Source organism: Embiotoca jacksoni, unplaced genomic scaffold (genome assembly GCF_022577435.1).
Source record: "Embiotoca jacksoni isolate LCO1_2020_lvr unplaced genomic scaffold, fEmbJac1.0.p SCAF_43, whole genome shotgun sequence".
NCBI lineage: Eukaryota > Metazoa > Chordata > Actinopteri > Embiotocidae > Embiotoca > Embiotoca jacksoni.
In genome coordinates this window covers 1884805-1900835 of record NW_027185396.1, presented here as the reverse complement: position 1 = coordinate 1900835, position 16031 = coordinate 1884805, and the positions used below count along the sequence as shown (strand labels likewise).

General features: G+C 43.2%; 1 protein-coding gene across 1 annotated transcript in view; it reads right to left on the bottom strand.

The window, feature by feature from the left end:
* The window catches only part of ntsr1 (neurotensin receptor 1 (high affinity)), a 53293-nt gene extending 37983 nt beyond the window's left edge, over positions 1 to 15310 (bottom strand). The window contains exon 1 of the mRNA XM_069169219.1: positions 14591 to 15310. Within this exon, the coding sequence (XP_069025320.1) occupies positions 14591 to 15256 (666 nt within the window). The 5' untranslated portion in view covers positions 15257 to 15310. The remainder of the gene's footprint in view (positions 1 to 14590) is intronic.
* Between the last annotated feature and the right edge of the window lie 721 nt (positions 15311 to 16031).

The window sequence follows — 16031 nt, the reverse complement described above, 5'->3', positions numbered from 1 at the left end:
TTGGTAGCGTAAATGCTCCGCCCCCAAGAAGAAGAAGAAGAAGAAGAGGAAGAAGAAGAAGAAGAAGAAGAAGAAGAAGAAGAAGAAGAAGAAGAAGAAAAGGAAGAAGAAGAGGAAGAAGAGGAGGAAGAAGAAGAGTCATTAAAAGGAAGTGTGCTCGTTCCAAATCGCATCCTTTATCTTTTTACTACAAACGTCACGCTATGGATTGCGACTGATACGACCAAGAGGGTCAAAGTTCAAGATGCATTTTTATGTTGAAGTCGTACGTCCCAATTGTACACGTACTACATGTAACAGTAGATACTATTTAAGGGTAGCTGCAGTACAGACTAAAAGTAAAAATAAACTTTATAGACTTTATAGACACACGAGGGCGCGGAGATGATTGAACACAGGTGGAGACGATCAGGACGACAAGGAAGGGATGAGACCTGAAACCAGAGACAAGGCGACTTCCACAATAACACAGGAAATAGACATGTCTGAGACTAACGACGAGGCGTAGCACACAGTGCCTTTCACCTTCATCTGCACACCTGAGACCAGTTACCAACATCCAGTAGTTCAACACACACACACACACACACACACACACACATACACACACACACACACACACACACACACACACACACACACACACACACACACTCCGCCTGCCTTGGTAAAGTCATTTCTTACTTTGTTGCAGGAAATTCAGTTTTTATGGCTCTTTAGTCATATTCAAGTGAAGCCTGCTTCATATGATGGATGTTGTTTACAAGTGTGTAACGAAACACTTCTTCGTTCAGGACGCATTTCACAGCAGTTTAATTTGAGAGATTTAGAGTTATTTAGATGGCGTGCATTCCCTGGAAATCTTTTATATCTTCGCTTACGAAATACCACTTGAACATTTTTATATAAAATCTCCAAGGTTATATAAAATATTTGTTTTGCCTTTGGTTTTGTTCCGTCTTTCTTTTACACGTTGAGTTAGAACGGCCGTGATGAAGTACTGAAACAGCTCTTCACTTTTCTACTGAGCAGGAACAGAAGCAGAGACGTCGGAGACAGTTTGATCAGCCAATGAACAACATTCAAACCGAGGTGTTTATTCAGATCCTCTCTCTCACTCGGCTTTTGTTGTTTTCTCGGGAGACAAAATGTCATCGCTCGTACTTTACTGGATCTTTACAGAGAATGAATCCTGCTCACTTTCTCACCCTCGGCTTATTAACTACAGTTTAAATTCTTTACTATGAAGCCCTAAAATTGATCTGGACGGAGGACATCGGCCAAAAATAAATGTTTGTTTTATGAAATTACATTTTTACAAAAAATGAACATTCTAAAACTAAACTAAAATTTCAGAGTATTTAAAATACTGGTAATGTAATGTCTCTTCTCAGCTGTTCCTGCATCTCTCCCTTGTTTCTCTGTGTGTGTGTGTGTGGGGGGGGGGGGGGAACTGATTGAGATAAACCTGACTGGACATTTTGACGTGTCAATCACAGGTGCATTAATGAACGTTTATGATGGCTAATTTCCATCTTGGTGTCAGTTCTTGGTCTCTTATTAACCGGGCGTGAGAAAGGTCAGCTGGACGTATCACATTTGTTTGGCAATACTTTTATGTTTCTTCTTTTTTATCCTTAAATCGAAAATGTGCATGAAAACAGGTGGCTGGAAATGCAGTTACAAATTTAAAATCTATCAAAGAAAGCCTGCAGGTGAGGAGTTTATAATCTGTGGGCTTCGATCAAGCATGAAGAATGAAATACATTATCTGGTTGCATAAAGGGAAGGATCCTGATTTGTTCTGAACTCATACTGGGGAATAAAGTCCTAATCTTTAGCCGCAGGTGCTTCAGGTTTGACCGCTTCTTTAAAATCAATTTTTCTCCGTTTGTTATGGAAGTACACATTTCAAGAAATAACAGTGAAATGCTGAATAATTCAAAAAGCACGTCTCCTTTCATAAAACTGGTTTTGCTTTGATAACCTGCTCCCCAGATATTTTCCCTGCATCTCTCTGACATCCAAAGCTGAGCATCTGATGATGTCGAGAATGAGAAATGATAAAAGAAAATGCAAATTACAGCTAACAAGAAAACACCAGGCATAGAGCTGAAGTTTATGTTCCCACGTTTTCCTCCGAATCACCATCCCAGTTTCTGATGATGACCGTAGAGCTGGATCAGCTGTCACTCAGCTTTGACAGTTATCTGGTGCCTTTTGATTGCAGTCACTTAAAAAATTATTCAGACTGCTTGACATTTTACACATAAAGCTGTAGGTTTAATTTTAAATGGATAACATGATATTTTTCTCATTAATCTTCAGTCAATGATATAATGACAATTCTTTTTTTTTTCTTGTTGCAAATTTTGTAAAAATGTAAATGTCTCATTTATTGTAAAAACAAGTATTCAAACTCAGCGCAGTATGGAAGTTGCTACAAGCTTTGCACACAAGGATTTAGGCAGTTTTTCACCCACCAATTGCTCACAGCTTTGCCTTCAGTGTGATTTTAGTCTGGGAACCCTGTTTGAATTAAGGTGTCAGTGACCAGTGGGGGTGTCTAGCAGTGATGGTAGTTTCTGCACACAACATACAGCATATGGTGGTTAATGCCGATTGGTTAAAGGCTGCTACTGCTGTAACTCACTCACATTGAAAAACCTTCATTGACTTTCTGTTTATGATACAATGGCATACTGTCATTTACAAAGCTATTCTTTGGTTACTTCCCTCATGATGTGCCAGAATATACTTTAAAAAGCTCCTAGTATCTTTGTTTCTCAGTCTTCGGATTACTTTTATTACGTTTTCCAAAGGTCACAACTGAACGGGCAGAGAGCAACAACGGAAATGACTGGAGTCTGTTTTTAGATTTAAAGCTTCACAATAGCTCAATGAATCCACCAATGCCCTCTGATGCTGCTGCTATGATCTCACTTTACTTGTATGGTCAAACCTGTCAGGATTTTATATGCGGATATTTAAATTTACATGCATTTTCATGCAAAAGTTAAGAGAATATGTTACTTCACATTCTGTCTTTTTCCTCTGAGTGAATATGTGTCTCCTGCTGCTCTATTTTCATCATTTAGCTTTCTCAATGGCTGGAGACAGATTCTGTTTTTCCCCAGCCTTCATCTGGGATGTCGCTCGATGAAGCTGCTTCTCAATAAAAAATCCAAACACGGAAGGTTTATTACTCACATGTCATAAATTCAATAAATATTGTCGCTCACTTTCTATTTTCGTCTCCTTATTTAAGTGCCATTTAGTGAACGTTTGCGTGGTGTTTATAACCAGCAGAGTCCATTTATCTTTTCCTCTGCTCCCACAATTGCCGCTTCCTCACATATAAATAAATCTATCTCACTTTCTGCAGCACGTATTCCAAATATTTTACATCGTGCTGACCCTGTTTAAACAAAAGGTCTCTGCACGCGTGTCTCGCCATCTGTGACGTAAACTAATCTGGCTATCGTCTGGTGTCATGTCGAACATCCTAAAAGCAGAGCTCAGAGAATGAATGTGCTTTCACAATATCCAGCAGTGAGCAGGTATTTCATCGTCAAGCTGTTCGCTCCTTTTTGTTTTGTTTTTTTAGGGTGCTGCGGCTGCAGGTCCGACCACTGAATACGTGAGTTTCTCTTTGATAAAGGCCATCAAGATTGTAGTTTTAAGGTCTGACAAGTGATGAGTTGTAACCAAAAAGCAATCACGTGGTTTTTGTTCACCCTTGTTCATAACGACACTCACACCGAGACAGAGGAGAGATGGAGAGGGAGCAGTGAATACCCCCCCTCCCCGCTTTACCTGGTGAAGCGTCGTCTTGATATAATTACAGTGTTGATCATACAGTACAAATGTGATCACAGATTGTTTCCCTGTATATTTTAGACGTCAGTTCTATTTTATAAATGAAGCACTGAACACTCGAGGTGTGAGGTGCAGGTGAGATGCACGTCTGAGCAGCAGTGCAGCTGCTCTGATCTGTTGATATGGACGTCGGGTTGAAACGACGCCACGCAGCAGCGTGTTCCAGGCTCAACTATCTAAATGTGTGTTGTAGCAGCGCTGTAGCTTAATATTTTTAAGGTGGTGTATCCGAACAATGACGCCTAATATTGTTATCATCATGTAGATATTAATTAAACATGCAACTAATCTGTTTAAAACTGCAGTATAATTTAGGATAATTAACTTGTTCCATAATAATATCGCTGAAAAAATAGACTGTGATTCACAGTGAAACTGACCAAGCACCATGACCACTAACAACCAGCTGATCACAGCGCTGTGAAGGAGAACTGATCTAATTTGCAGCTGATGTTTGTCAGATTGGTGGAGAAGAAAGTCTCTCATTTTTTTTTTTTTCAGCTCTGCCAGTCTTTCAGCCCTCGCTTGGTGTTAATCAAATTCACTGCGGGAGAGTTTGAGTCCGGCGGCGCTCCTGAGGGAATCGTTTCCAGTTGTTGCATCTTACTGGGCGAAGACCTCAAGTTAACTTGAAAACTATTGGAGCAGCCTTTAACCAATCAGCATTGACCACCACATGTGGTGAAACTTTCCCTGCATTCCAGTATTCATACTACCAGACTATTTCGTGTGCCTGAAAAATATTTACTGTGTCCCACTACATAGTATGTTCAATGCAGTATGCCTAAAGTACCAGGACGTCCTAATACAGCCGGTCGTATTTTGCAGGTCTGAGAGAGGCTACGCAAACGTTAATGCAAACAGAGTTTCCAGACTACAATCACAGCGAAGAAAAGGAAGAGGATATTTACTACGATGCAGGAGATGTCAAACCACACAATGTGACACAACTCGACAAATGACGTAGTCCAAATACTTTCTTCTGTGTAAATACATTTATTGGCTGTTGCAGAACTAATGACAGCTGTAAATAGTATTAAAAGCAGGATTTGAAGGATAATTTTTTGAATCACAAACAGGCAGAAGTACTACAATACTGAGAAGAAAAGACGTCTGTCTGCGCCTAAAACTGCTGTTAGCATTTTCCATTGCAAATAAACAGCCCTGGAAAACCTAGAAATATAACAAGCCTGTTAACATGCATAAGAAATGCAGATTCATAGATGTTGTTTTTAACATTCGTCAAAAAGTGCCCTCATTGTGTAACTACAAATCGAATATCTAATAATGAAAGGGCTTCAAAGCAACACATTACTTGAGTGAATGAGAGGCCAAAGCTTCAATCGTCACTTGGATTTCTGCTACTGCTGCAGTGCGGATGTAAACATTTGGAAGCTCTGAGATTCAACAGGGTCCTGAACGCTTCCTTTGAAGAGGAAGACCGAACAGAAGGCAGGCGGATAAACTGTAGCCAGAGCAGATGTTTAAAAGAAAACTTCTGACAGTCGCTTCATAGACTCACAACATTTAAGATTTAGCAGATGCTCTGAGTTGTTGTTGGAAGTTTATTTGGCCTGAGGGGATGAAGCTTTTTAAACACCTGTTATCTTCACATTCACTCCTCTATTGTTCATCACAAAACAGGTGCAACGTTACACCTTAAAATCAATCACCAGCATCTGCCATCATCTGAAACACATACTGTAGGTGTTCAATCCCTGCCAGCAGCATCTGCTGTGTTTTCTAGACTTCAGTCTGCAGCAGGTGGGATTTTATGGAAATAAGACTCGTGTTAACAAAAAGCATTGGTTTTGGTACGAATCAGAAAGAATGGGAAACTCTTCCTCTTCAATTTCTGGCAACAACAGCAGCAGTAACAGCATGTTCTCTGTTTCACCAGAAACTGCTCCACATCTAACCTCACTGTAACTCCACTTCATGTCTCCGACCACTTCTTTATCTCTGACTCTCTCAAACCGACAACCTGACCACATCAACAGACTCTGGACCTGTCCGTCACAACATTCGCTCCCTCTCTCCCTCTCTCCCTCTCTTCCTCCTCTCTCCACCCTCCCCCTCTTCTCTCCCTCCTCTCTCTCTCCTCCTCTCCCTCCTCTCTCCACCCTCCCCTCTTCTCTCCCTCCTCTTTCTCTCCTCCTCTCCTTCCTCTCTCCACCCTCCCCCTCTTCTCTCCCTCCTCTTTCTCTCCTCCTCTCCCTCCTCTCTCTCTCCTCCTCTCCCTCCTCTCTCTCTCCTCCTCTCCCTCCTCTCCCCCTCCTCTTTCCCTCCTCTCTGGTCTCCTCTGTTTTATCTGCCCTCCCTTCAACTGACTCTTTCTCCCTCATGCATCCTAACTCAGCCACAGACACTCTCCGTTCTACTCTGTCTTCCTCTCTTGATTGTCTCTGTCCTCCTCCATGTCCTCCAGTCCTCCCCAGCTCCGTGGTTGTCTGACTCGGTGCTCCCAGAGAGCCACTATTAGAGCGGCAGAAAGGAAATGGAGAAAATCTAACCACCCTGATGACCTGCTCACTTATCAATCTCTCCTCTCCTCTTTCTCTGCTTCTATCTCTGCAGCCAAAAGCTCTTTCTACCTAACCAGAATTCAATCCTCATTTTCCAATCCCAAAAAGCTCTTCTCCATCTTCTCCAACCTCCTTGACCCCCCCCCTTCCACCCTTCTACCAAGCCACTTTGTCAACTATTTTACTAAAAAGATAGATGACATACGCTCCTCTTTTTCAAACCCAGCTTCTATAACTACATGTCCAACATCTTCATCTTCATCCCCTTCGCTTTCCTCTTTCACCCCGTCTCCCAATCAAGTTGTTACCTTGGTAACCTCCACCCCCCCAACCACCTGCCCCCTTGACCCCATCCCATCTCACATTCTCCAGTCTATTGCTCCTGACCTTCTTCCTTTTCTCTCCCATCTCACCAACACTTCTCTGTCAACGGTCTGTTTCCTGAACTCTCTGAAGGAGAGAGTGAACCCTCTCCTGAAGAAACCCCCCCCTCAACCTGTCTGAAGTAAACAACTACAGACTCGTCTCTCTTCTTCCCTTTCTTTCCAAAACTCTGGAGCGAGCTATCTTTGACCAACTCTCCTCCTATCTCCACCATAACAACCTTCTTGACCACCAGTCTGGTTTCAACAGAGACGGTCCTCCTTCCGTCTCTGAGCAGCTTCACACTGCTAGAGCAGCCTCTCTGTCCTCTGTCCTGATCCTTCTAGACCTTCTGCTGCATTTGACACAGTGAACCACCAGATCCTTCTTTCCTCCTTCAGGACCTCGGTGTCTCAGGCTCTGCTCTCCCCCTGTTCTCATCCTACCTCAACGACCTCACCTACCGGGTAACTTGGAGAGGATCTGTGTCTGAACCTTGTCCTCTCACTACTGGTGTCCCTCAAGGCTCCGTCCCGGGTCCCCTCCTCTTCTCTCTACACCGACTCTCTCGGCTCTGTCCTTCACTCGCATGTCTTTTCCTACCACAGCTATGCTGATGACACCCAACTAATCCTCTCTTTTCCCCGATCTGAAACACAGGTAGCAGCATGAATCTCTGCCTGTCTGACTGACATCTCTCAGTGGATGTCCTCACACTACCTGGAAATCAACCTCCACAAGACCGAACTGCTCTTCCTTCCAGGGAAAGACTCCCCCACCCTCGACCTGACTACTACCTTGGACAACTCTGTTATCCCGACCCTGACTGATAAGAACCTCGGAGACACTCCACAGTCAACTCTCTCTTACTGCCAACATCACTGCAACAACACGTTCCTGTAGATACATGCTGCACAACATCAGGAGAATACGTCCTCTTCTCACTCAGAAGGAGGTGCAGGTTCTGGTCCAGGTTCTGGTCCAGGCTCTGGTCATCTCACGTCTGGACTACTGCAACTCCCTCCTGGCAGGTCTACCTGTTAGCGCCATCCGACCTCTGCAGCTCATCCAGAATGCCGCAGCTCGACTGGTCTTTAACCTCCTAAATTCACTCCCACTACTCCTCTCCTCCTCCGCTCCCTTCACTGGTTACCAGTAGCCGCCCACATCCGTTTCCAAACATTGGTACTTGCGTACCGTGCTGTGAACAGATCGGGTCCAGTCTACATCCAGGACATGGTCCAACCTTACATCCCAGCCCCTCCCTCCACTCTGCTTCTACCAATCAGCTTGTTGCTCCTCACTGAGCTAAACACTCTACAAAATCACGACTGTTTGCTGTCCTGGCTCCTAAATGGTAGAATGAGCTCCCCAACGACATCAGGACAGCAGAAACTCTGAACATCTTCCACCACAAACTAAAAACACACCTCTTCAGACTTTACCTTGAACAGTAGAACTTTAGTAGCTTAAAATGACACTTACTGATAGAACTTTGTAGTTTGGCTATCTTGAAGAAATTGTATTTTCTTGATTCCTGTTGTTCTGGTTTTGTACCCTCATGGTTGAAATGCACTTATTGTAAGTCGCTTTGGATAAAAGCGTCAGCTAAATGAAATGTAATGTAATGTCATGTAATGTTAACATCCACCTCAATTCATTTAAAAAATCGTGTTTTAATTATTTGTGCAAGCGGAAGGACATGCGTAGAGCATCCACCAAACCTGTCTGTGGGATTCTGGATACGTTAGTTGAACTACACTCTGCAAAATAATCACGTCGAGACAGGCCGAACGTGGCTATTTCACATTTTGCTGGGCAGGACTGGCGTGTCACCAAAATTGCACTGCACAAGCTTTTCTTTACCGACACACCCCGCTGCACTGTTCCAACCATCTCAACGCAGCCGGGTGCATGTTGAGCCATGAAAACAGCAGCTCGGCACCAGAGTGGAAAAAAAGCCCCGTGCGCTGTACCAAAATGCAAACGCTCCCGGATCTGTGCTCAGACCAGCTTCGGGCCTGTATGAGAATCAGGTACATTTCTAACAATAGTAGCGGGTGACTTTAACATTCATGTTGATGTCATTCGATGTCACTTGATGAGACTCAAGTGGCTTTTGTCAAAATGTTAAACTCATTAACTGATTTAATCACTTCCTCATTACTGCTCTGACATATGGCATAGGCTTCCTCTAAATCCTCATTTGTTATACCATTTGAATTTAAAATAATGACAACACGGCATTTAAGGGGAAAGAAATCTGGTCTATGTGTACCTTGTAATACTGTCACGCATTTCATATTATTCCTTCGACTACTGATGCCAACAGGAAAGAAAACACACGATGAAAGCAACATTTTGACTGAGCAGAAAAGTAATGATGTAAAAGTCCTTCCCCTCTGGATGAATGGGTCAATTTGCAGTTCAAACTCATCCTGCTGCACAAACAACACATCACTGTGCAACCCAGTCCTGCACAGCATGACGCCACTCAGTGCAACAGCAGCCAACACACTCGCAGGTACGCAGGCCGAGGTAAGTGCACACAGCGGCACCGGACCAAGCGCACAGCGTGTCACATAGAAATGTACAGAAAACATGGGAACTGCTTCCCGACCGCAGCGAGTCACCTTCACTTTCAACTTCCTCACTTCCTACAACCTGAAAGAAATTTAAAAACAAATAGTTTTTCTTGCTCATCAAGTCCTTCACCCTCCCCATCATTCACACTCACTCCTCCTCCCTCACACACTCCATATTCTACACAAATTCCGGCATTTCAGTTTGGATTTTACTGTTGCTTTATGAACAAACAAAAAAAATCAATCCAATGTATAGAATTAGCAACAACAGGAAAGTCTGTTTCAAAGGAAGTTGTAGGGTTGGGTTTGTATCTGCTTCCTGGTGCAACATAAAATCAAGAAAATCCAGCCTTACATCTTACCTTATATCTATATATTTTTTGTTAGCTAGGGCAAATGTTGAAAGCCTGGGATTGCTGCAGGTCATGATTGCAGCATTTACCACTGACGGAAAGCAGTCTCGGCAGGGAGCGTTTATCCTGCGAGTCAGGACATCCATTAATTGGATAAGATGGTAAAAGTTTGTATATTCCAGCTGTTGATTCACTCAATAATCAACATTTCTGCAGCTCAGCTCATTTTCAGGTTGGAACCACAGGTGGTTGAAATGATTAGGTTAGCTTGGTTAAAGTTAACATTGATTCATTTAGTAGCCAACATGAGAAACTGCTGGAGTGTTTCTGGGTTCTCGTCCAACAACACTTAAACAAACCTTTACAAACTTAGGATTCAATTGGGATGCAAAAAGATTCAATAATGGATTTGATATTTCTAACCCATCTTCACAGGTATTAATTAGTTGGTGATTTCAGCCTCACTGGTTACTATTCACACTCCTGCAGTTGTAAGCTTTGTTAAAAGTTACTGCTAATGCCGACCCGACAGCATTTCAACTCCACTAAGACCTCACTGGAATAGAAACACTGTTTTTTTTTTTAAAGAAATATTGTGACATGGAGTCATTTTTCTACAGATGTGCAGTGAATTAATGATAGAAAAGTTTCCAATGACCTTGTCTTGTCTCTGTCAGAAAGTTATCTCACAATTTTCCTCAAAAACAAAAGAACTTCAGGAAGAACAGTGAAGACCGAGATCCACGACACGTCGATGAGGACCTCTGCTTCCTGGTTCCTGAATTACACTGCAAAAATACCACAGCAGACGCTCAGCTTCCTGAGGATGCCCGGGAAAACCCACCCGCAGGAGAAGCTGCCGGCGTCCTCCGACAGGTCCTCGATTATGTGAGAGTGATCATGTACTGTATCACTGCACGGACAGTCGCTCAGCAGAAGAAAGAGCTCTTCAGAGGGTCATAAATACGGCTTCTCTTTATTTATTCAGCTCAGTAGAGCAACCGACGTACTGCCGGACCCGTCTCACCCGGGACACCATCTGTTGGACGTGCTGCCCTTTGGAAGGTGCTTGAAGTCCATCAAATCACAGACAAACAAAAACAAAAATAAAAAACTCAAAAACTTCGACTCTTGACGAGAACTGAACGCTGTCAAACATTAACGCTGACTAACTGGGGCATGAGTCTATTAGCACGATACCTGACTGTTATAAAACACTTTACAAAAGATGTCAACCTTACTATGGCACCTTACTTATATGATGTTTACATGTTCACCCTCCAACTGCACCTGATATCTATATACATGTATTCATGTGCTTATTTAGAACCACATCACTTGTAGATAGATTGTATTCAGACCCACAGAATGACACCAAATCAGCAATAAATATGTATTTTCTTTTCTAGTTTTCTCTGTTTGCACCAAGCAGCAACCAGCAGGGAGTCACCCGTTGGTTTGTTAACGGCCATTATGAATCCTCCAGTTCAGCTTCTGTCCGTCACCATCTTTGCCAGTTCGGAGCGGTTTGGAGCAGGAAGTGACCATATTTGGACGAGCTGGGGGAGGAGCCAGCGGTGGATCTGACTGATCTGATTGGAAACCTGACGATACTACGTCCCGCCCACCGATAAATGTAACCTGATGCACCACAGGCCTGTCAATCAAACAGACACGCCCCCAAAAACAGGTCTTCTTGAATCTTCTTTTCTAATGAATGAGGGATTATTTTCAGATGGACCTCCAGAAAACTAATAAGAAGGAGTGACTTTAGCTAACAACACCGAGATAACTGATGGACACATTTTATTCACTTTGGATTTGATGAGAGAAGTTGAATGGGAGTCTATGGAGCCGGAGGCTTTTTGGAGACGACCTCTAGTGGCACTCGCTGGTATTGCAGCTGAAGACACTTCTGCATCGGAACCATTTTTTAAGACACAGAAGCTTCGTCCACTTTTATAAACAGTCTATGGTTTGCAGCAATTGGATCGCAATCCCTGAAATATTAAATTGTAGTTGTTGTTACCAGCAGTGGGGGGCACTAAATCCCGCAGGACTGAAATCTCAAACAAACTCAGGAAAACTTCAAACGGTAACATTTCTGCTCCCCGGGAGAGTTTGCCTTTAAGAATTAATAGAAGGTTTAGTCATCTTGCATTATTTAGTTTTACCATTTAGAGCAAAGTTTAAGTCGCTACAGTTGAATTTAAGAGGATTGAACTCCTGACCCAGGCAGTGTTGCTCCTATTTATCTATACAAGAGCGACCTCCCCCCTCCACCTCCTCACTATCCTCACGCCTCATTTTTCTCTTTCACTTCATTTTTCAAACAGGCCGACTGTGTGGGAACCCTCCACTGCAGCAGGGCACCTTTTAAAACCAGCTGAATCTTTCATATACACGTAAACCGTGAAAACATATTCACAAACACGCAAACACTTCTAAAATATTATGGCAGCCATTTGATTTTGTTACGGGATTGATTTCATCCGTTATATACTGTCCCCAGACTCCATTCCACCAACTTGTGTGATTTCTACAGTCTCCTCTGTGAGAAAATGTTTGCTTCATGAAACAGTCGGTTTGCTGGAGTCTTGCTGAATGAAAGCATCGGCAGATAAGAAATGTTAGCCTTGGCACTGCTTCAATTTGTAATTGTCATGCTGGGATGATAAATAGCAAGGCAGAAAACAGAAAGAAGAGAAGAGACATTGGAGGATATCAAAACACAAGACAGATGGGAAAAATCCTTCATTGCGATGCAGAGAAGGAAACAATGATCGTGATGGTTGTAATGCTGACGCAAAAGCTGAAATTACATTCCGTTGCTGCTTTTATCTGAACATCCGTAGAACACTTCACCTAGTCGTCACGTTTCTTCTCTTCACAACAACAACAACAACTCGGTGCGGCTTCTCGGTCAAGGCCACGCCATGCAATGTAAACAGAGGCGAGGAAGATCGGCCCGATCATTTACACGACCTCCGACCTGCAGCAGGTCACCATTTATCTTGGGTAGAGCTGGGGACAGCCTGGAGAAATAGCCTATCTTTCTTTAATGGGGCTGCTGTGCTTTGAGTATGGAAAACGTGTGTGTGTGTGTGTGTGTGTGTGTGTGTGTGTGTGTGTGTGTGTGTGTGTGTGTGTCTTTGGTTCTCGCTCAGTCACCCACGCATTCGCTGATGAATGTTCTTTACATTACTCCATTTATATAGCTGTAACTGAATGATTAATGTGATTCCTGATTGTTTATTTGAGTCATTCCGTCATTGTTGCGTCTGCCATGTCAGAAATTTTATTAAAAAAAAAGTCCAGTACAAGTAGGCCCACTGTGACATCACAGAATGGACCATGAACAATCTGCCATTTTGCCCGTCGCCAGAAGTGACCACATTTGGCCGAGCTGGGGAAGAGCGACAGGGGAACTATGGACACTGTGATCGCCCACCTATAATTGTAACATGGTTGCACCCCAGGCATGTCAGTCAAAACAGACACTCTCTTAATTATGTGATTATTTTCAGAGCGAAATGACGCCAAAATGATTTGTGAATTGACTTTTTATTCATTAGAGAAGTTGATGGAGCTCGAGGTTTTTTGGAGTTAGAGCCCCTAGTGGCTCTCAGGGGTTATTTCACTTTAAGGAACTTCCACATTGGCTTCATTTTTCAGATGTGGAGATTACGTCCATCCATGATTCTAATATATTTTTCATCCACAAAACATTCAGTCTACTGCGGCACTAGACAAATCTAAAGGTGTGAAGGTTTGTTTTACAAACCTGCCAGCCAGAAATGACATGTCCTTCCTTATTTTGTAATAGTTATATTGTTACAAAGGACATGAGAGACAGGCATAACATTATCTAGTACATAGTGAAGACTAGAGATAAAATAATATAATATTGTATTACTAATTAAAGCCAAATTGATGATTGCATTTCTCATTTTTTTGGTCCATATTGTATAACTTAAGCAGGGGGTATATCATTCTCCAGCTATCTTTGAAGGAAACAGAGTTTAAAAGACCCAAAGTTCGGGTGGAATCCACTGTAATGGGAATCAAATGGTCTCATTAACAGTCCACAACCAACAAATAATCCCTTCACCTCCATGTGAAAGGAGAAAAAGCTATAAATCCTCACATTTGAGAAGCTGGGATGGTGAAATCTTTGGAATTTTTGTTTGAAAAATGTCTGTAATGATCCAATTGTGATTAAATAAAAGAAACAGTTGCAGATTAATTTTCTGTAAATCAACATTCCAACTCTACATACACAAACATAAAAACGCACAGGGGACCTCACACCATGCAGCCTGCATGCTGCTGTGTCTCTTCACTTATTTTTTTGTAGCTGTTAATGACCTTTTTCCTCTTTATATTTCACTGATAGTTTTACTTAATAAATCTTAATTGTATAAAAATGACAATGTCAACATTTCCAGTTAATTAGTTTGTTTAATTTAGCACAAACAAGCCTCATGTTGTTGATGTTGGTGACTGTCTGCGGTTCATTTCCTGGAGAAGGAGAGGAAATTACTACAAGAACCCTATGGCAAGATTCATCTTGACATATTGATTTAAAGCCTAAATAGATTAATAAAACAAACATATTTTTTTCTTGCTTACAATCCAAATTTTTGGGTCGATGCGCACAAACAGGAATATTGGAGACAAAGACGCGTATGAAGCCTTTTGCCAAGTGCTATGTCACAGATATGTGATGTAAAACCCTCATTAAATATTATGTATTACATGTTGCTGAGGACTAAGAGTCCTTTTCATATTTCCCCCTTTTAATTTCTCGGTGCGTAAAGAGTAACCGCGGAGACGTGCACGTCAAGTCTCCACACCAGTGATCAGACACTTTTCTGGCACCCACCTGCAGCACAGTCTTCATGGTGACAGGAAGCACGATGGCAGTGCATATCTTCTCGCCTCTACGCGTCACCTGGCCCATGATGAAGAGCATCGGCGTCGCGAGCGCAAACGATGCGATCCACATGGCGCTGATGAGTTTCTTGGTGCGGCTGCGGGACATGATGCTCTTGGCTTTGAAAGGGTGACAGATGGCCATGTAGCGCTCCACGCTCAGGCTCGCGATGTTGAGCGCGGTGGCATAAGAGCAGCTATCCCGGAGGAAGTAGTAACTCCGGCACACCACGTCCCCGAAGACCCACGGGTGGTGGACCCAGATGAAGTTGTAGAGCTCTATGGGCATGGAGAGGACGAGGATGAGCAGATCGGACACCGCGAGGCTGGCCAGATGGTAGTGCACGGTGCTCTGGAGGTTCTGCAGGGTCTTTTTGGTCAGCAGGGTGTAGAGGGTGATGGAGTTCCCCAGAAAGCCCACAGCGAACAGAGTCACGTAGAGAACAGTGACTATCACTTTGGAGTAAATGTCCGTGTTGACTTCCAGGTCTTCCTCCTCAATCTGAGAAGAGGTGTTGTTATCAAACGGAAACAGTGAGTTATTCCCAAAGAGTCTCTGCGCCAGCGCGCCTAAGCCGACCAAGTCGCACCCGGAGAGAGTAAAGTTTAAATCCATTGTGCTTCTATGGGTGACAACATGAAGCTTGACTGATCAAATTAAGTGCACGTGTGTTGATTTACACCTGGAGTAAAACAGGATCGGTCTGTGGAAGCGGAGGAGAGCCGCTTTTATATTTGGCACGGCGGGAGGCGTGCTTACTATTGGCGCTGCTGCGATGACGCACAACCATTCACTGAGTGGAGCCCGTTTTCCGTTTATGATTCACCTTATAAACAAACAGCACAACGGGTCAACACATCCAGAAGCACAGACAGTTCACTTCAAGTACACTTTCCAAGAGACTTTTCTTTTGGTTTTGAAGGCAGAATTCTCTCTGCACGGAGATTCTTCTGTCAGTCAGACACAGACGCGCAAAGAAATAACGACACGTGACAGCTGGAGACGCCACGATATCAGTATCAGATCGTCATCCAGGGTGTCATTAAGATTGTGTCTTCGGTGCTAATGATCCATCGTGTGATCCAGCAGTGTGGAGAAATATTAATCAATGTGTATGTACTCTAACATACGATGAGGCAGTAAAGCGTGTGTGTGTGTGTGTGTGTGTGTGTGTGTGTGTGTGTGTGTGTGTGTGTGTGTATTTACGTGCTGCTGTATAATATCTGCTGAGGGACTCTGCGTGACATCCACAAACTGCCCCTGACAGTTTCACTCTTCTTGTTTTGGAGCGTTCTGAGTGATTCATCCTGGTACTTGTAGTGTTCTGATGTTTCTGTACTGACAGAGAGAACACACTGATGTACTCAGAGTAGAGAGTTAGTACACAAGT